This window comes from Carcharodon carcharias, chromosome 27, assembly GCF_017639515.1.
Source record: "Carcharodon carcharias isolate sCarCar2 chromosome 27, sCarCar2.pri, whole genome shotgun sequence".
In the NCBI taxonomy this organism is placed as follows: Eukaryota; Metazoa; Chordata; class Chondrichthyes; order Lamniformes; family Lamnidae; genus Carcharodon; species Carcharodon carcharias.
This window is the reverse complement of record NC_054493.1, coordinates 10,951,509-10,972,363: the sequence shown is the minus strand read 5'-3', so window position 1 is coordinate 10,972,363 and position 20,855 is coordinate 10,951,509. Positions and strand designations below refer to the sequence as shown.

General features: G+C 44.2%; 1 protein-coding gene across 1 annotated transcript; it reads right to left on the bottom strand.

Annotated features, from left to right (window-relative positions):
• Positions 1–7,389: 7,389 nt before the first annotated feature.
• Positions 7,390–13,776, bottom strand: LOC121270608 (zinc finger protein 774-like). The gene is made up of 2 exons (XM_041175988.1): positions 13,725–13,776; positions 7,390–8,879 (listed from the first exon to the last, which is right to left on the bottom strand). Exon 2 carries the CDS (start codon positions 8,774–8,776, stop codon positions 7,991–7,993), a length of 786 nt encoding a protein of 261 aa, XP_041031922.1. The 5' UTR covers positions 8,777–8,879; positions 13,725–13,776; the 3' UTR covers positions 7,390–7,990.
• Between the last annotated feature and the right edge of the window lie 7,079 nt (positions 13,777–20,855).

The following is a 20,855-nucleotide window of genomic DNA, read 5'->3' as shown; positions in this document are numbered from 1 at the left end:
TCCATATCCAAAAATCTGCCGAATTCAGTCTTGATTACACTGAATGACTGAGCACCCACAGCCCTTGAGGTTAGAGAATTCCAATTCTCAGCCTGTTAATTGAAGATACTTCTCATCTCATTCACATAGCATCATTAACATCCAGGGGTGTTTTACAGCAGCATAGCCAGACAATGATTCATACAATAGTTGTTTGTGATCCACTGCACTTGTCTGAAGTCCCTTCACAAGGTAACAGCTTTATTCTGGGAGCTGAGAAGGCTGAGCTCATTTTCCTCATACACCTGATTTCCAGAGATGACAAAACAGGAGTACAGCTACAGAGCTCAGCGCTTTCTCATCAGCAACGATTCAGCCTCTGCAGGAAATGCAGAAAAGAGGCAGCAGTGCTCATCGGCCACCCAAGAAAGTACTATTTAAGTTCAAAGTCTTTGTCCAGAGTGTGTGGAACTTGCTGCCACAGGGAGAAGTTGAGGCAAAACAGCGTGAATGCAGTTAAGAAGAAGCTGCACACAAGAGGGAAAGGAATAGAATGATATGCTGATAGAGAGAAGTGGAGCATAAACACTGGCATGGACCAGTTGAACAGAATGACCTGTTTCTGCACTGAATATTCTGTGTAGTTCTATTTAAATTCCTTTTACAGTGGGACTAGAAAAGCACTGAGACAGACACTGAGAGTGTTCCAGTGCACTGACTGTGGAAAGAGCTTTAACCAGTTACACAACCTGATAAAACATCACACCGTTCACAGTTGGGAGAAACTGTACATGTGTTCTGTATGTGGACAAGGCTTCAACTGATTGTCCAACCCGGAGAGACACAAAAGACGGCAGCACCATGGAGAAACCGTGGAAATGCGGGGACTGTGGGAAGGGATTCAATACACCATCCCAGCTGGAATTTCATCGACACAGTCACACTGGAGAGAGGCCATTCACCTGCTCTGTGTGTGGGAAATGATTTGCTTAGTCAGCACATCTTACAAAACATCAACTTGTTCACACTGATCAGAGACCTTTTAACTGTTCTGAATGTGAGAAGAACTTCAAAAGCAAAATGGACCTGCTGAGATACCAGTGAGTTCACACTGGGGAGAGGCCATTAACCTGCACTGAGTGTGGGAAGGGATTCACTCATTCAGCCAACCTGCTGACACAACAGCAAGTTCACACTGGGGAGAGGCCTTCCCCTGCTCTGTGTGCGGGGAGAGATTTAATAATGTATCCAACCTACAGAGACACCAGTGAGTTCACACTGGGGAGAGGCCATTCACCTGCTCCAAGGGTGGGAAGGGACTCCTTCACTTATGTAAGCTCACTGAACATTGTTGACAGGGCCCTCAAACGTGTCCGGCCCATCTCCCGCGCATCCGCCCTCACGCCTTCTCCTCCCTCCCAGAAACATGATAGGGTCCCCCTTGTCCTCACTTATCACCCCACCAGCCTCCGCATTCAAAGGATCATCCTCCGCCATTTCCGCCAACTCCAGCATGATGCCACCACCAAACACATCTTCCCTTCACCCCCACTATCGGCATTCCGTAGGGATCGCTCCCTCCGGGACACCCTGGTCCACTCCTCCATCACCCTCTACTCCTCAACCCCCTCCTATGGCACCACCCCATGCCCACGCAAAAGATGCAACACCTGCCCCTTCACTTCCTCTCTCCTCACCGTCCAAGGACCCAAACACTCCTTTCAAGTGAAGCAGCATTTCACTTGCATTTCCCCCAACTTAGTCTACTGCATTCGTTGCTCCCAATGTGGTCTCCTCTACATTGGAGAGACCAAACGTAAACTGGGCGACCGCTTTGCAGAACACCTGCGGTCTGTCCGCAAGAATGACCCAAATCTCCCTGTCTCTTGCCATTTTAACACTCCACCCTGCTCTCTTGCCCACATGTCTGTCCTTGACTTGCTGCATTGTTCCAGTGAAGCCCAACGCAAACTGGAGGAACAACACCTCATCTTCCGACTAGGCACTTTACAGCCATCCGGACTGAATATTGAATTCAACAACTTTAGGTCGTGAGCTCCCTCCCCCATCCCCACCCCCTTTCTGTTTCCCCCTTCCTTTTCTTTTTTTTCAAATAAATTATATAGATTTTCCTTTTCCCACCTATTTCCATTATTTTTTTTTTTAAATTTTTTACATCTTTTATGCTCTCCCCACCCCCACTAGAGCGATACCTTGAGTGCCCTACCATCCATTCTTAATTAGCACATTTGTTTAGATAACACCACCAACTTTAACACCTATGTGTTCTTTTGTTCTATTGTTGTTGACATCTTTTGATGATCTGCTTCTATCACTGCTTGTTTGTCCCTACAACCACACCCCCACTCCACTTCTCTCTCTCTCTCTCTCTCTCCGCCCCCCACACACACACCTTAAACCAGCTTATATTTCAACTCTTTCTTGGACTCGAACTCAAGTTCTGTCGAAGGGTCATGAGGACTCGAAACGTCAACTCTTTTCTTCTCCGCCAATGCTGCCAGACCTGCTGAGTTTTTCCAGGTAATTCTGTTTTTGTTTTTGTTTTGGATTTCCAGCATCCGCAGTTTTTTTGTTTTTATCACTGAACATCAACTTGTTCACAGTGATCAGAGACCTTTTAAATGTTCCGTCTGTGAGAAGAGCTATAAAAGCCAAAGTGACCTGTTGAAACATCAATGCACTCACACTGGGGAGAGGCCATTCACCTGCTCTATGTGTCGGAAGTGATTCACTTCGTCATCCCACCAGCTGAGACACCAACGACTTCACCAGTGACTGCAGGGTTTGGATTCTGCTGTTATTGTTGCTGTTCATCACATCCAGGACTGAACCACGATCATTGTGATAGTTGGTTTTTGTTTCTGCTGATGTTAATAACCCCTATAAGTGGCTGGAGTTCAATATTTTGATATCTGTCAAATGAATTCATGTTGTTTCAGACACACACTTTGTTGAGTCTTTAATTTCTCCAGGATAAGAGGAGATTACTTGATGTCCTGTTACTGACTGCTCCATTTTGGGTCTTTTGTCCTTTCCAACTTTAGATTATTTCAGTTCTCACATCTTCTGTTACTCTCATGGACAAGCCACAGCTCCCCATACCTTTCAGAGTGGCTCCCCTAGCTTTGGGATGCAGGGAAGGTGTCAGTAACACTCCTGGGATCACTGAACACAAAATCCAGTCTATTAATCACTTTCAGCTACTGGACTTAGTGTACGTCCCATAGCATCGCTCTCACCTTTGATGTGTGAATACAGCATCACATCTGTAAACCTGGTTTAAATTTAAATCCACTCGGCAAATGTATTGAACAGAAGTCTGAAGGTCGATGAGACTTTCTGAAGGTTTATTTTAATTCATTCACGGGATGTGGGCTTCGCTGGCTGGGCTGGCTTTATTGCCCATTCCTAGTTGCCCTTGAGAAGGCACTGATGAGCTGCCATCTGGAACCACTGCAATCCATGTGGTGTAGGTACACCTACAGTGCTGTTAGCAAGGGAGTTCCAGGCTTTTGACCCAATGACAGTAAAGGAATGGCACTTGACAGGGCTGAGATTGCTGTTGTTGTTCCCATTGCCTAGGTCGATGCTGGGTGGTCTGTCTGGTATCATTCCTTTTTTCCGTGACTTTGTAGTGGTTTGATACAACTCAGTGGCATTTCAGAGGGCATTTAAGAGTCAACCACATTGCTGTGGGTCTGGAGTCACATGTAGGCCAGACCAGGTAAGGATGACAAATTTCCTTCCCTAAAGGACGTTAGGGGTTTTTTACAACAATTGACAATGGTTTCATGGTCAACATTAAACTCTTAATTCCAGAGTTTTATTGAATTCAAATTCCACCATTTACCATGACAGATCCAGAACATCTCTGGATTACTAGTCCAGCGACAATACCACTACACCTTCACCTCTCCCTAGGTGCCAAGAATCCAAACACACAGCTAAACCCAATTAAATTGCGATTTATATTGTGGCAGATTTTACATATCTGGAGAAATCAACATTGCTGCTGCACACATGTAAGCCATTTCCCAACACTCGTAGTAAGGGAACGGTGATATCACAGAAAGGGAAGATCGGTGGGGCTCGAACTCAGTACCTGACTCATACCTGAGTCTGATTTCCCTCCATTCTGGTTAATGATGTCCTTATTCATTGTCAGCTTTACAGACTCTGATTGGAAATGATTGGGAATGTTGGTCTAATTGTGTTCAGTGTGAGGTCTGGGCTCATCTCGGGTGTTGTGTTCATCTTGGAGTGGCAGAGACTGTGTCTGAAATGTCAGAGAATCAATGTCAGTGAGATAGGAAATGAGAAAGAGAATGAGAGACAGACAGAGAGTGAGAGACAGAGAGTGAGAATCAAGCTGAGGGTGAGAGACAGACAGGGAGTGGGAGACAGACAGAGGGTGAGAGACAGACAGAGGGTGAGAGACAGACAGAGGGTGAGAGACAGACGGAGAGTGAGAGTCAGATGGAGGGTGAGAGACAGACAGGGAAGGACAGACAGAGACTGAAAGACAGAAAAGGATCAGAAACATACAGAGGGTGAGAGACAGAGACTGAGAGACAGACAGAGGCTGAGAGACAGATAGAGATAGAGAGTCAGAACATGAGAGACAATCAGAACATGAGAGACAGACAGGGGGTGAGACGGAGGGGGAGAGACAGATGGAGCGAGAAATACAGTTACAGAAAGTGAGTGAGAGACAGTGAGACAGAAAGATTGAATGACAACACGACAGAATGAGAGAGGGAGAAAGACAAATAGAGAGATAAATACAATCAGAGAGAACGAGAGACACAAAAAGAGACAAGAAATTGTTTCAAAGCAAAAGGCAGAAAGACCAAGAGAGAGGATACAAAGACAGAAAGAGATCGAGGGAGAAATATAGGATGGAGCAAAAGAGGGAAACAGAAAGAGAGATTAACTTTATATCTTCTGTCTGCCATAAATAGGAAAGATTCAGGTTGTTTGTGCATTTTGAATTATTCACCCCATTATCACTTTGAGAAATATGAGCTGATCAGAGAGAGACAGCACGGATTTGTAAAAAGGTTAAATCATGTCTAAATAACTGCGTTGTATTTTTGAGGAGGTCATTAATGTGGTAGTTAAGGGAATGTCAATGGATGTTACTTATACTGACTTTCAGAAGCCATTTGATAAAGTTCCACACAAGAGATTCTAACAAAATAAAAGTGCCTGGAATTAGAGACAATCTATCACTTAGAAAGAGAATTGGTTAGGAAATACTGGACAACAACCTCCTCTTCGTAGACACATGATCCCGACTGTGAGGTGCTGGTTAGTCCAGAGAGATCCCTGGGTGGACACAGTGTGTGTTGTCATTTTAATAATAATCTCACCTTCAAGAAACAAACCACTCCCAGGAGTGAAATATGTAATCGACGCCTAAATCCTGAAAGAAAAGAAGCTGGAATTCTACCTGAGGACTTTCAGAGCTTTGAAGGAGTTTGTGGCTGAAATTGGTGCCGTATCTGCTGAGTAGACTGTCTGGAAAATGCAGGAGATCTCCCTTTGTTGCATCTGCTATTTAACATGTAATTTTTAGTTAATAGTGACTGCAATTTGCCTATTAATTCATGTTTAATTTACGTTGATTTTGCTTTGATTGTTAAAGTAAAAGGTATCAAAAGTGAAATTTTGTCCAGTAGTTTTCTTGTTGGTGTTGTTCAGTAAATTTGGTTCTTTTGGTTTGTTGATCTCCATGGGGATCATAACATGGTGGATACATTGGATTTTATCTTCCAGAATTCCTTAGATTTTTTAGAACAGTTCCCAAGGAATGGAAGGTAGAAAGCATAACCTCACTATTCAGAAAGGAGGAAGAGAGAAAATGAGGAACTATAGACCAATTAGTCTAACATCAGATTCTAGCATTTTACCAACTGCTATTATTAGATGTGGTAACAGGGCATTTTGAAAATCATTAACTGATTAACCAGAGTCAATACAGATTTATGAAAGGGAAATCATGTTTGACACATTTGTTTAGAGCTTTTTGTGGGTGTTAAGGGTGAGGTGGGTAAGAAGGGAATCAGCACATGTCGTGCATTTGGATTTTCAAAAAACATTTGATAAGGTGCCACACAACAGGTCATTACACAAACTCAGGTCTCAGGTGATTGGGGTAATATTCTAGCATGGATTGAGAGTTAATTAATGGACAGAAAACAGAGAATAAGAATAAACAGGACATTTTCAGATAGATAGCCTGTAACTTGTGGGTACCACAAGGATCAATAGTTAAGCCTCAGCTATTTACAATCGATATCAATGATTTAGATGAGGAAACTGAGTGTAATGTATCCAGATTGCTGTCGAAAAAAGCTAATTGGAAAAGTCAACGGTGACAAGGACGCAGAGTCTGCAGAGGGATAGAGAGATTGGGAGCGTGGGTAAGGACATGGAAGATGGAATGCAATGTGGTGAAGTGTGAAGTTATCAATATTGATAGAGAAATTATAAAAGAGGGAAATTATAAAAGCAAGATTTTTTTTGAATGGTGCGAGACTGGGAAATATTTGCATTCAAAGGGACCTGGCTGTTCTTGTACATGAATCACAGGTAGTTAATGTGCAGGTACAGCAAGCAAATGGTAAAAGGTAAATTAGCATTTATTACAAAGGGATTGAAGCATAAGAGTAAATATGTCTTACTACAATTACACAGAGCATTGGTGAGGCCTCATCTGCAGTACTGTGTGCGGGTTTAGTCTCCTTACCTAAGGAAGGACATACTTGTCCTAGAGAGACTGAAACAAATGTTCACCAGGCTGGTTCCTGGCATGAGGAGATTGTCCCATGAGGAGAGATCGAGCAGACTAGGCCTAAATTTAATGGAGTTTAGAAGAATGAGCGGTGATCTAATTGAAATTTAAAGTTCTTAAGGGGCCTGACAGGGTAGATGTTGAGAAAATGTTTCCACTGGCTGGGGAATCTAGAAGGGGGGTGGTGGGCACAGTCTCAGAATAAGGGGTTGACCATTTAAAATTAAGAAAAGGAGTAATTTCATCACTCAGAGGGTTGCGAATCTTTGCAATTTTCCATCTCAGGGTGCGGTGGTTCTCAGTTATATTTAAGACACAGGTTGATAGAGTTTTGAGCATGAAGGGAAATAAGGGATTCGAAGAGAGCAGACCTGGGTTAGAAGATCAGCCATGATCGTATTGAATAGCAGAGCAGGCTCAAAGGGCCGAATGGCCTATTCCTGTTCCTATTTCTTACGTTCATTAAACCTCAGTCTGGTTCCCCTCAAGCTGCTGAGTGAGTGAATTAAATCTTTCTTCACAAATCACCCGGATACCAGACTACAAGTCAGGCCATTAACATTGTTTATTTTTTACAAATCACAGTGAAATGTGGGCACACAGATCCTTTCTAGACGTGTCTAATTGTAATCAGAGTTATCCAGCAGTTCAGCACTAATGGGGAGAGCTACTTCACAAAACAAGGAACAAAGACTCCACAGAATATTCAGTGATTCACTGTAAATCAGCACGAATGGATGCTGAGTATTAATTACAGCAGGGAGCAGAGGCTGAGGTTAACAATTGGTGAGTTTACTTTCAGAGTAATTCCTTCAATATCTTAACAGTTAACAGTTTTGAACAGCCCGTCGTCTCTCAAATAGCTTGAGCCTACTTGTGATCACAAACATTCAGAGCTTACCGAGCCTCATCCTCGAGTTACAGAACAGACTTTCTCCGGTCAATATAGAGCTGCAGGATTGCACTGTGATCTGTTTAACGTTCATCTTTACAGTTTCTGAGTGGATTTAAATTTAAAACAAGGTTTGTAGACAATGTTGATCTATTCACACATGATTGAGAGATGGTGCAGGTACATGCTAAGTCTGAACTGGGTAACTGACATTAGAGATCAACCCCAACTGTCAGAATGAACATGATTCAGTCCAGGATGTGATTAACAGCAGCAATAACAGCAGAATCCAACCCCTGCAATCACTTGTGAACTCGCTGGTGTGTCACCAGGTGGGATAAGCGAGTGAATCCCTTCCCACATTCGGAGCAGGTGTATGGTCTCTCCCCAGTGTGAATTCGCTGGTGTGTCAGCAGGTTGGATGACTGAGTGAATCTTTTTCCACACTTGGAGCAGGTGAATGGCCTCTCCCCAGTGTGGGTGCGCTGGTGTGCAGTGAGATGAGATGATTGCCTGAACCCAGTACCACAGTGAGAGCATCTGAATGGTCTCTCATCAGTGTGAATACGTTGGTGGTATTGCAGATCCATAGAACTTTTGAAGCACTTCCCACAGTCTGGACATTTAAAAGGTCTCTCGTCAGTGTGAACTCGTTGGTGTGTCAGAAGGTGGGATGATGTACTGAACCTCTTACCACACTGTGAGCAGCTGAACGGTGCATATGCAGTGTGAATGCGCTGGTGCTCCCTCAGTCCATGTGGGTTTTTAAAGCTCTTTTCACAGTCGGGGCATTGAAATTCTCTCTTGTTGGTGTGAACTTGCTGGTGTTTCAGTAGGTGGGATGAGCGAGTGAATCCATTTCCACACACGGAGCAGGTGAACGGCCTCTCTCCAGTGTGAAGTCGCTGGTGTGTCTGAAGACCGATTAACTGAGTGAATGCCTTCCCACAAACGAAGCAGATGAATGGCCTCTCCCCAGTGTGACTGCGTCGATGAGTTTCCAGATCAGACGGAGATCTGAATCCCTTCCCACAGTCCCCACATTTCCATGGTTTCGACCTGGTGTGAACAGTGCTTTTTGCTTCCATGTTCAAAGGATGATAACATTCAGGTCCTGACGAATCGAGAGACTCTGGCAGATTTTGATGTGATTTTGATTTGACTTTCCCAACTGCAAATCCTTCTAACAGCCTGTAAAATGAATTTAAAACAGAAATGAAGAACTGTGAAAGAGAACCCACAAAAACACAAAGAGAGGTTGTGAAATTGAGCTGAATGAATCTGATAATTTGTGGGGTCGGCACAAGGAAAAAGTGACCATGAAAACTGCTGGATTGTCACAAAAACGCAACTGGTTCATTAATGTCCTTCAGGGAAGGGAACCTACCTCCCAGTCTGGGCTGACACAAGACTCTGGCCTCTATGGAAAAAAAGAGAGAGTGAGAGGTGGAGGAGGGGAAAAGGAGATGGACTTCATAGATCTGCAATTCAACCAGAATTTTTGGTAGAATCTCCCAAACCCACGGCCCCCACCCACATAGAAAGACAAGAGCAGCTGGTGCATGGGGAAAACAATCAGCTCCAAGACACACAGCAGTGAGTTCACACTGGGGAGGCTGGACACCTGCTCCGTGTCTGAGAAGGGATTTAATCCATCATCTAACTGGCTGACACACCAGTGAGTTCAGCAGAGACTCCAGTGGTTGGCTTCTGCTGTTAATCACATCCAGGACTGAATCATGTTCATTCTGATAGTTTGGGTTTGTTTCTGCTGATGTTAATAACCTTTGTAACTGGACTGAAGGTTTAATATTCTGGAAATCGGCTTGTTTTACTTTGTAACCCTTATTCTTCAAATGAAGTATCTTTCCTCGGCTCATAACAAACAGTGATTTGATTGTAATTTTTTTTCAATTTAGTTACTGTCTTCAGTGCTGACCATGTGGTCTGCTCTACATTGGGAAGATCAAACACAGATTGGGTGATCACTTTGTGGAATAACCTCCATTCAGTCTGTGAGCTTGACCCTGAGCTTCCAATCACTTGTCATTTTAATTCGCTGCCCCACTCCCACTCTGTCCTTGGCCTCCTGAACTGTTCCAATGAAGCTCAATGGGAGCTCGAGGAACAGCAGTTCATCTTTTGATTTGACACTTTACAACTTTCCAGACTCAGCATTGAGTTCAACAGTTTCTGCACCAAGAGAGTATTCAGGATTGGGAACTCACACCTGAAAAAGTGCTGGAACCTGACTCTATAAGGAATTTTAAAAGGGAATTGACGGTTATTTGAGAATGAGGAACTCTTAGGTCTACGAACAGAACATGTGTGTGGGACTAAACATGACTGCTCATTCAAAGAGACAGCGCAAACACAAAGGATTGAATGGCCTCTTCCTGTGTTGTAAGTTTCTATGATTCTGGGAGTTGACTATTTAGCTCCTCAAGCCTGTTCCACCGTGAAATTAGATCATTTCTGATCTGTGATCTAACTCAATACAGCTGCTTTTGCTTCATATCCATTAATACCTTTGGTTAACAAAGATCGTTCAATGTCAGATTTAACATTAACATTGATCTCGCATCAACTGCTGTTTGTGGAACAGAGTTCATCACTTCTACCTCCCTTTGTGTGTAGATGTGTTTGCTAACTTCACTCCTGAAAGGTCTGGCTCTCATGTTTACACTGTGTCCCCAGAGTCCAGGACTATGACTCTTCTTTGAAACTGACTGAATCTGGGGAAGTGAGGACGATCATGGTCTAAAAATTGTAGCCATGTCTTTCCGAGTGAAATGAGGAAACAATTATTGACACAAAAGCTGGGACAAGATTGGAATTCCCTCCCACAAATGACAATTCCCTCAACAATATCACTACCCATTCACCCCACCTTCCCCTCCTAAGATGGCAACAGACAGTTGCCTGCATAAGCCAGGCCTCTTACCAGGATTTCCAGACCCGCACAGACCATGTGTTTTTTAAAAATTCTATGATAGGATGTGGGCATTGCCCTCATAATTGAGCAATCATAACATGGCACTCATAACTGAGTGGCTTGCTGGGCCGATTCAGAGTGAACCACATCACTGTGGACCCCTCCCTCTGGATTCTTACCTTCTCTTGATCTTTTCATTGAGAACTTTCGGCGCGACATGAGTCGTCTCAATTTCTCTGCTCCTCTCACCCATTCTAACCTGTCTCTCTCTGAACTTACTGCACTCCATTCTCTCAGATCCAACCCTGACATTGTCATCAAACCCGCTGACAAGGGTGGTGCTGTTGTTGTCTGGCGCACTGACCTCTACCTCGCGGAGGCTGAGCGTCAACTCGCAGACACTTCCTCCTACCTCTCCCTGGACCATGACCCCACCACTGAACATCAAGCCATTGTTTCCAGGACTGTCACTGACCTCATATCCTCTGGGGGTCTTCCTCCCACAGCTTCCAACCTGATAGTCGCCCAAACATGGACAGCCCGCTTCTATCTCCTACCCAAAATCCACAAACAGAACTGCCCCGGTAGACCGATCATCTCAGCTTGCTCCTGCCCCACAGAACTCATTTCTCGTTATCTTGACTCCCTTCTCTCTCCCCTTGTCCAGTCCCTTCCCACCTACATCCGTGATTCCTCTGACACCTTACGTCACATCAACAATTTCCAGTTCCCTGGCCCCAAACACTTCCTCTTCACCATGGACGTCCAATCCCTCTACACCTTTATCCCCCACCAGGATGGTCTGAGGGCCCTTAGCTTCTTCCTCGAACAGAGGCCCGAACAATCCCCATCCACCACTACTCTCCTCTGTCTGGCTGAACTTGTTCTCACACTGAACAATTTCTCCTTCAACTCCTCTCACTTCCTCCAAATAAAAGGTGTGGCTATGGGTACCCTCATGGGCCCCAGCTATGCCTGTCTCTTTACGGGGTATGTGGAACATCCCTTGTTCCAGTCCTACTCCGGCCCCCTTCCACAAATCTTTCTCTGGTACATCGATGATTACTTCGGTGCTGCTTCATGCTCTCGTCGGGACTTGGAAAAATTTATTAAGTTTGCTTCCAATCTCCACCCCTCCATCATTTTCACGTGGTCCATCTCTGACACTTCCCTTCCCTTCCTTGACCTCTCTGTCTCAATCTCTGGTGATAGACTGCCCACCAATATCCATTACAAACGCACCGACTCCCACAGCTACCTTGACTACGGCTCCTCACACCCCGCTTCCTGTAAGGACTCCATCCCATTCTCTCAGTTCCTTCGCCTCCGTCGCATCTGTTCCGATGATGCTACCTTCAAAAACAGTTCCTCTGACATGTCCTCCTTCTTCCTTAACCGAGGTTTTCCACCCACGGTCGTTGACAGGGCCCTCAACCGTGTCCGGCCCATCTCCCGCGCATCCGCCCTCACGCCTTCTCCTCCCTCTCAGAAACATGATAGGGTCCCCCTTGTCCTCACTTATCACCACACCAGCCTCCGCATTCAAAGGATCATCCTCCACCATTTCCGCCAACTCCAGCATGATGCCACCACCAAACACATCTCTTCACCCCCACTATCAGCATTCCGTAGGGATTGCTCCCTCCGGGACACCCTGGTCCACTCCTCCATCACCCCCTACTCCTCAAACCCCTCCTATGACACCATCCCATGCCCACGCAAAAGATGCAACACCTGCCCCTTCACTTCCTCTCTCCTCACCGTCCAAGGACCCAAACACTCCTTTCAAGTGAAGCAGCATTTCACTTGCATTTCCCCCAACTTAGTCTACTGCATTCGTTGCTCCCAATGTGGTCTCCTCTACATTGGAGAGACCAAACGTAAACTGGGCGACCGCTTTGCAGAACACCTGCGGTCTGTCCGCAAGAATGACCCAAACCTCCCTGTCGCTTGCCATTTTAACACTCCACCCTGCTCTCTTGCCCACATGTTTGTCCTTGGCTTGCTGCATTGTTCCAGTGAAGCCCAACACAAACTGGAGGAACAACACCTCATCTTCCAACTAGGCACTTTACAGCCTTCCGGACTGAATATTGAATTCAACAACTTTAGGTCTTGAGCTCCCTCCTCCATCCCCACCCCCTTTCTGTTTCCCCCTTCCTTTTGTTTTTTTCCAATAAATTATATAGATTTTTCTTTTTCCACCTATTTCCATTATTTTTAAATATTTTAAAATCTTTTATGCTCTCCCCACCCCCACTAGAGTGATACCGAGAGTGCCCTACCATCCATTCTTAATTAGCACATTCGCTTAGATAATATCACCAACTTTAACACCTATGTGTTCTTTTGTTCTATTGTTGGTGACATCTTTCGATGATCTGCTTCTATCACTGCTTGTTTGTCCCTACAACCACACCCCCCCTCCACTTCTCTCTCTCTCTCTCCACCCCTCACACACACACCTTAAACCAGCTTATATTTCAGCTCTTTCTTGGACTCGAACTCAAGTGCTGCCGAAGGGTCATGAGGACTCGAAACGTCAACTCTTTTCTTCTCCGCCGATGCTGCCAGGCCTGCTGAGTTTTTCCAGGTAATTCTGTTTTTGTTTCACATCACTGTGGGCCTGGAGTCACATGCAGGCTGGACTTGGTATGGACGGCAGATTTCTTTCCCTAAAGGGACATTAGTGAACCAGATGGGTTTTACCACAATTGATGATAGTTTTATAGATTTATTAACTAAATTTAAATTCCAGCAGCTATACTGGGACTTGAACCCACATCCCAAGGTCTCTGGACTTCTAGCCCAGTGACATTACCACTGGGCCACCGTATTCCCGCCCTCTGAGCTCGCGCGTGGTTTCCAGGCTCCCCCCGGTGCACAATCTCCAGTCGCCCTCTGAGCTCGCGCGCGGTTTCCAGGCTCCCCCCGGTGCACAATCTCCAGCCGCCGACTTCATTCCTCGGAGAACAAAGTTGACGTTTCGAGTCCTCATGACCCTTCAACAGTTCTGCTGAGTTTTTCCAGATATTTCTGGTTTTGTTTTGGATTTCCAGCATTCGCAGTTTTTTGTTTTTATATTTGACTTCATTTCTCACCCTTTGTGATCTCAACTCGACCGCTCCTTCCTCCAGCACCGGCTCCAGTACTGCGCATGCTTCAGTCGGAGCCTCCGCCCCTCCCCCATTCCCATCACTCCGATTAGCACGACGCCCAACCGCTCCTGCTCAGGCCTCTAGTCCCGCCCCTCTATTCCTATTGGCTCGGAGTTGCCGTCAATCAGCCGGGCATTGTGAGCTGTCAGGTGAGAGGTCACTGTCGGGAGCGGTTAATAAACCCCGGGTGGGGTTTACAAATCCCGAGTGCGGCCCCAGAGCCGAATATTAAACAATGAACATTCTCCACTCTCATTATCCGCCGCTTCCGGCTTCTCTACGGGAACAACCTCAAACAAAGAGACCAGGACCCTCCGAGCATGTGCAACCCACCCGGCCAACCCGCAGCAGATAAAGCGGTGTCTGAGATGTTTGGGATTGTGGGTAATCCGGCCGCCATTAAAGAGCCAGAGTCCGTTAAGCATTAAAATAAAAATAAAATACTGTGAATGTTGGAATTCTGAAATCAAAACAGAAAATACTGGAAAAACTCAACATCTCTGGTTGCATCTGTGGAGAGAGAAACAGAGTTAATGTTTTAAATCCACTATGATTCTTCTTTGGAATTGACTCAATTTTTCTCTGAATCTGAGGAAGTGAAGACGAGATTATACTGACATAGCGATTACAAAATAAGAAAGACGAAGGCCCATCTCCTACCATCTGCATCCTGCAACCATGGAGCTGCTGGCCAATTTTGGCAATGAATCTGTTTCATAAGCCTGTAACAGACCAATGCACAATTCTTCTGCTATGCTTTACATTTTATGGGAACTATCAAATGTTTTTACTACTATGAGCTTGGGTTGTGGACTATCATATCTTCATTCTTCTCTGTTGATCGAATCCAGAAAGGCTACTGTAGTTAGAAGGACTTGGCCGGCAAGATGCAGTTGCAGTGAGAGTGATAATGGCACATTTTAATGTCAAAGTTCAGTGACACCTGATCACTTACTAACTGAGTCAGATTGCAAAAATGTAAAGAAAATAATCACAGCTGTTGCAGGTGATTCTCTAGCTACAATGAGATAGATAAGAAAGGAATTAGGAGAAAGGAATCAACAGTGCAGACGCATTGGAAAAGGATGGTTTGGTTAACGGTGTCAAAGACTGCAGACAGGATGAGAAGGAAATTGAGGCAGAATTTACCTCTTGTAGTCACATAGGCTGTTAGTTGTGACTTAAATAAGAGCTGTTTCAATGTTGTGTCAGTTACAGAAATCTCATTGAAGGGATTCAAACATGAAGTTCTGGGAAAATGTGGATGAATTTGGAGGTGACAAGGACTTTGGAAAGGAAAGGGTGGTTAGAGATTGGGTGGTAGTTAGCAAGAGCATTGGGGTCAAGGGCTTGTTTTCTTGAGGAGAGGTGGTTATGGCAGATTTTAAGGAAAGGGCAGTACTTGAAGAGAGAGAACTGTTAACAATAGCAGCAAACATGGGAAAGTTGGGTGATAAGTTGTTTAACTGGAATAGGAAGGGAGGAGGTAGGTTTTATGGAAAAGGTTAGCTCTGAGAGGGCATGGGGGAAGATTGGAGAGAAGCTAAACAAAAAAAACAGGTTCAGGGCTTCAACAAGGTGGACGTTTAGAGGCGGTTTGGTCCAGTAAGTCAGTGGAAGGGAGTGAAGCAGTAGAGGCAACTGATCAGATTATCTCAAACTTAGTGACAAAAAAGATCCATGCAAAGGTTGGCCAAGGTCTCTCTCCCTCTTAAAGACATTGACATCCTTTGCTCTCATGGCTTGACACATTTATTCATCTGACAAAGGATGGCCTCTTTCTTAATGTCCACAATTAAAGGGATGGTTACTCAGGAGATGGCCCACATTTAAGAGGCCAACAAATTAATATAGGGCAGAGATATATCTAGTGTTGTTAAACGGTACATATTATTCATGGTTCTCTAATTAAGTACATTTATTTCATTTCTTGTGAGTTAATCCATTTCAGTAACAATTGCTGAAATGTTTGCTCCACACCCAAAGGGTTTCATCAAGTTTTCTCGTGGAGTTTGAGACAAAATCAGCTTTCAAAATGATGCAGAGTTTCAGTGATCAGTAATTTCACAGATGACATGAAAATTGGTGGTGTAAATAGTGAGGAGGAAAGCCTTAGATTACAGGATGATATAGATGGGCTGGTAAAATGAACAGAACAGTGGAAAATGGAATTTAATCCTGAGAAGTGGGAGGTGATGCGTGTTGAGAGGATGAACATGGCAATGGAAAACATAATGAATGGTAGGACCCAAGGAGGTACAGAGGATCAGAGAGACCTTGGCATGCATGTCCACCAGAAGTACAGCTGAATGGATTCTCCTTAGTGTGCATTCGGTGGTGTGACTGGAGGATAAATACCTGAGTGAACCCTTCCCACACACGAAGCAGGTGAATGGTCTCCCACCTGTGTGAATTCGCTGGTGTTCAGTGAGGATGGATGAAGACTATCCACAGGTTGTGCAGTTGAATGGCTTCTTCTCAGTGTGAACTCGCTGGTGTGATCAAAGGCCAGATGACCGAGTGAATCCCTTCCCGCACAAGGAACAGTTGAACGGCTTCTCCCCAGCGTGAGAAGGGATTCACTCAGCCACAAAACCTGCTGAGACATGAGCGAGTTCATAAGTGACCACAGTGATTGGATTCTGTTGTTACTGCTGCTGTGAATCATATCCAGATTTGATAGTCTGACAATATTTGGTTTCTTTCTGCTGATTTTAACAACCCTATAACTGACTGGAGTTTAATATTCTGGATACACACTAATTTTCAGGGCTGCAATATCTATTTTTGAAAGCACCACCTGAGATCTTTCCCCTTAAAGGACTCTCAACAAGAACTAATTTACAATAAAATAATGAACTTTTACTTCAATCTTAAATTGATCTTTGATGCAAAATCTACAATTCTCGTGTCTGAAAGGTTCCACTGATTAACATCTCCAATTAGAAAGTGATGATTAATCCTTGCTTACAATTCTTACTGACTTAAATATTCTTCAGAGTGACATCTTCATTATGAAAATAAATGATCAGGCACATCAATAAAAGCTTCATCAATCAACATTGATTGATATTGATATTGATGAGTCTTGGAAGTCACTGAGTTCAATCATTTATGACACAGCAGCAACACCGTTTGATAATGGTGGACCCCGCAACAAAGATTGGTTTGAGACCACATCTGTCATTGAATCAAAAAGCACAGCCTACCTGATACACAAAATAAACCCAACAGCCAAGTACTCTGTGCAGTTCTGGTCACCATATTATAGAAAGAAAAAGAGAGATTGGAGAGGATGCAGAGAACATTTATAAGAATGACAGCAGAAATGCATGGGTTTACATATCAGGAAAGGATGAACAGACTGGGTCTCTTTTCTCTTGAAAAAAGAAGTCTGAAGCTGAACTAATTCAGGACTTTAATATAATGAAAGGTTTTGATGGAGAGGATACAGCGAGAATGTTTCCTTTTGTGGGGAAGAGCAAAACTAGAGACCAACAATATAAGATAGTCACCAAGAATCAATAGGGAATTCAGAAAAAACTTCTACACCCAGACAGTGGTGAGAATGTGGAACTCACTACCACAGGGAGTGGGTGAAGTGAATAGTATAGATGTATTTATGGGGAGGCTAGACAATCATATGTAAGTGAAGGAAATATTCGGTTACGATGATAGATTTAGAAGTGGAAAGATGGGAAGAGGCTCAAATGGAACATAATCTCCGACATGGACTGTTTGGGCTGAATGCCCTGGTTCTATGCTGTACATCGATGTAATCCTATGTAAGGCTTAACTGACTGCCCAAACTGGAGAGAAACAAGGACACCAGCAACAGGAATGAACCATGGAAGTGTGGAGAATGTGGGAAGGGATTCAGTTCTCTATCTCGGCTGGGAACTCATTGGCACAGTCACAGTGGGGAGAAGCCATTCACCTGCACCGTGTGTGGGAAAGGATTCACCGAATCATCCAGCTTCCAGAAACACCAGCACTTTCACAGTGACGAGAAACCGTAAAACTTACTCCAAGTGTGGGAAGAGATTCACTCAGTCATTCAGTCTCCGGACACGTTCTGTAAGAATTCTGTTCTTTCTTTGTCTGTGTATTTATATAGTCTGTAGGAGTTGTGTTCTTTCTTTGCCTGTGTGTTGATCTGTAGGGTAGAGTCTGTGGAGGGGATGCTATACTTTGAACCAGCTTGTCCTAGTTTAGAACTGTGAGATAGTGGAAGTGCAGAGGTTCGATGTAATCACAGAGGAATGTGTGTGCTCTCATCAACAGGCGAACGCTGTTCACATGAACACACCTGTGATTGGACAAGAGCCACAAAATTGAGTAGTGAAATATGCCTGGACAGTTCTGATTGGTAGCCTCAGGGGAGCCAGTTGGGGGATTTCCAGCATAAGAACAGTCCTAGCGAGGGATTTGGTGCAGTGGAGAAAAGAACAAAGGAAAGAAGATAAAGATATAAGAAAGAAGGCTATTGAGTTGGATGATCAGCCATGATCATGATGAATGGCGGAGCAGGCTTGAAGGGCTGAATGACCTACTCCTGCTCCTATTTTCTACGTTAACTGGAATTTATAGATATTTTTGCTGCTATTAGATTGGGTTGTGGACTATCATGTGTTCACTTTTCCCTGTGGTAGCGAGTTCCACATTCTCACCACTCTCTGGGTGAAGAAGTTTCTTCTGAATTCCCTATTGATTCTTGGTGACTATCTTATATTGTTGGTCTCTAGCTTTGCTCTTCCCCACAAGAGGAAACATTCTCGTTGTATTTAAGAAGGAAATAGATTTCTAGACACTAAAGGCATCAAGGTGTTCGGTTAATATTCGGCTCTGGGGGCGTATTCGGAATTTGTAAACCCCGCCCACCCACCTGGGGTTTATTAACCCACTCCTGACAGTGACCACTCACCTGACACCTCACAATGCCAGGGGAAAGAGGCGGAGTATGATCATATTGCTTGGCAGAGCAGGCTTGAGGGGTCAAATGGCCTATTCCTCCTCCTATTGTCAATGTTTCTAAATGTCTATGCCTTGGTGATGGAGCGCATGTTGGTCATAAAATCAGCTCAAGGTGAAATGAACGCTGAGATGATGAACAATGTGGTTCAAATACAGTGACCAGAATATCAACAGAACAATAGAATCCAATCACTACAGTCAGATGTGAACTCACTGATGTGTCAGAAGGTTGAATGACTGAATGAATCCCTTCCCACACTCAGTGCGGATGAATGGTTTCTCTCCAGTGTGAGTGAGTCAGTATTTCATCTGATCTTTAGAGCTTTTAAAACTCTTCACACAGTGAGAACAATTAAAAGGTCTCTTATCAGAGTGAATAACTTGATGGGCAGTGAGGCTGGACACACTAGTGAATCAGGACTGGATGTGACAATAAAGTTGTTATTGAGCAGCTTTATTAAGAGAAAGGCAGGACAAACTTATAGACTAAAGGTAAAGTTCAGACAGTGATTTACAGAATAACGTGAACTCTATACTTCCCATGTCATATCTGGACAGCTTTCCCCGTAGCTTTCGACTTTCTTGTGGAGTTTCCAGCTTTCTTGATCTTATCCAGGAGGGGAGGTGTATTTAAAAGGATTTGGTCTGTAAGATACAATCACTGTGAGACTGTTAATGGAACATTTTTAAGTTAATGTTCAGTGTGTCAGTTTGTAAAAATGAAACTCAAATAATCACAGCTATTGCAGGTGACGCTTTTGCTACAATTAGCTAAGAAAGGAATCAGGAGTGTACAGTCCCACCCAGTTGGACATCATTGAAGGAGGATTATTTTTATTTATTGATGGGATGCATGTGTCACCAGCTAGACCAGTATTTACTGTCCATCGCAATGGATGGTTTGGTCAACTGTGTCAAAGACTGCAAAGACTGAGAAAGACAAAGGACAGTGAGGGAGAGTTTACCTCGGTCACATAGGATGCAATTTGGGACTTTGAGAAGAGTCGCTTCGATAATGTGGCAGAGGCAGCAATCTTATTTGATGAGGGGCCAAATGGCCTACTTCCGCTCCTATTTCGTAGGTTTGAATTCAAAAATGGAATTCCAAAAAGATGGGCAGGATTTGGGAGGTGACAATACATTTCAGGACTTTAGCGAGGAAAGGGAGCTTGGAGATGCTGCAGTTGTTTACAATGAAACTGGGGTCAATGGTTGGTTTTATTGAGGAGGGGGGTGATAATATCAGATTTGAAGGAGAGAGGGCAGTACCTGAAGAGAGAGAACTGTTAACAATGTCAAAGAACATAGGAAGCTTAGAGATCAGCAGATGAGTGAAAATAGGGCTGGAGTAGCAGGAGGTGGGTCTCAAGGCCAAGGTGAACATTGAGAAATAACGAGGGGACATGGGAGAGAAACTACCAAAAGATGCGGGTTTAGGGTGAAGGGGGGGAACATTCACGGTCAATGGGACCGGTGAGCTAGTGGGAAGGAGGGAAGCAGCAGAGGTGTTGATAAAATTGTCTCAATCATGGCGGTAAAGAAGTTCCATGAGCTTCTCACACTTGTTGTTGGAGGTGGGGGAGAGCCCTTGAAAAGGAAATAACTTGTGTCAGAGGTACTAAAAAGACTCAACACACTGTATTTAACACAAAGCTATTTATTTGACTTTTATACGCAATACTATACCATATAACTGGGCTGGAGTTTATTAACATCAGCAGAAACAGACCCCAATGAACATGAAGCTAAAAGCAAAAAATTGAGGATGCTGGAAACCAAAACAAAAATAAAAATACCTGGAAAAACTCAGCAGGTCTGGCAGCATCTGCGGAGAGGAACACAGTTAACGTTTTGAGTCCATATGACTGTTCAACAGAACTAAGTAAAAATAGAAAAGAGGTGAAATATAAGCTGGTTTTGGGGGCGGTGGGGGGAGTGGGGGGGGTGGTGTGGGGAGACAGGTAGAGCTGGGATGAACATGGTTCAGTCCTGGATCTGATTAACAGTAAAATCCAGTCGCTATATTTACTTGTGAACTCCCTGGTGTGCCATCAGGTGGGATGAGCAAGTGAATCCCTTCCCACACTCGGAGCAGTTGAA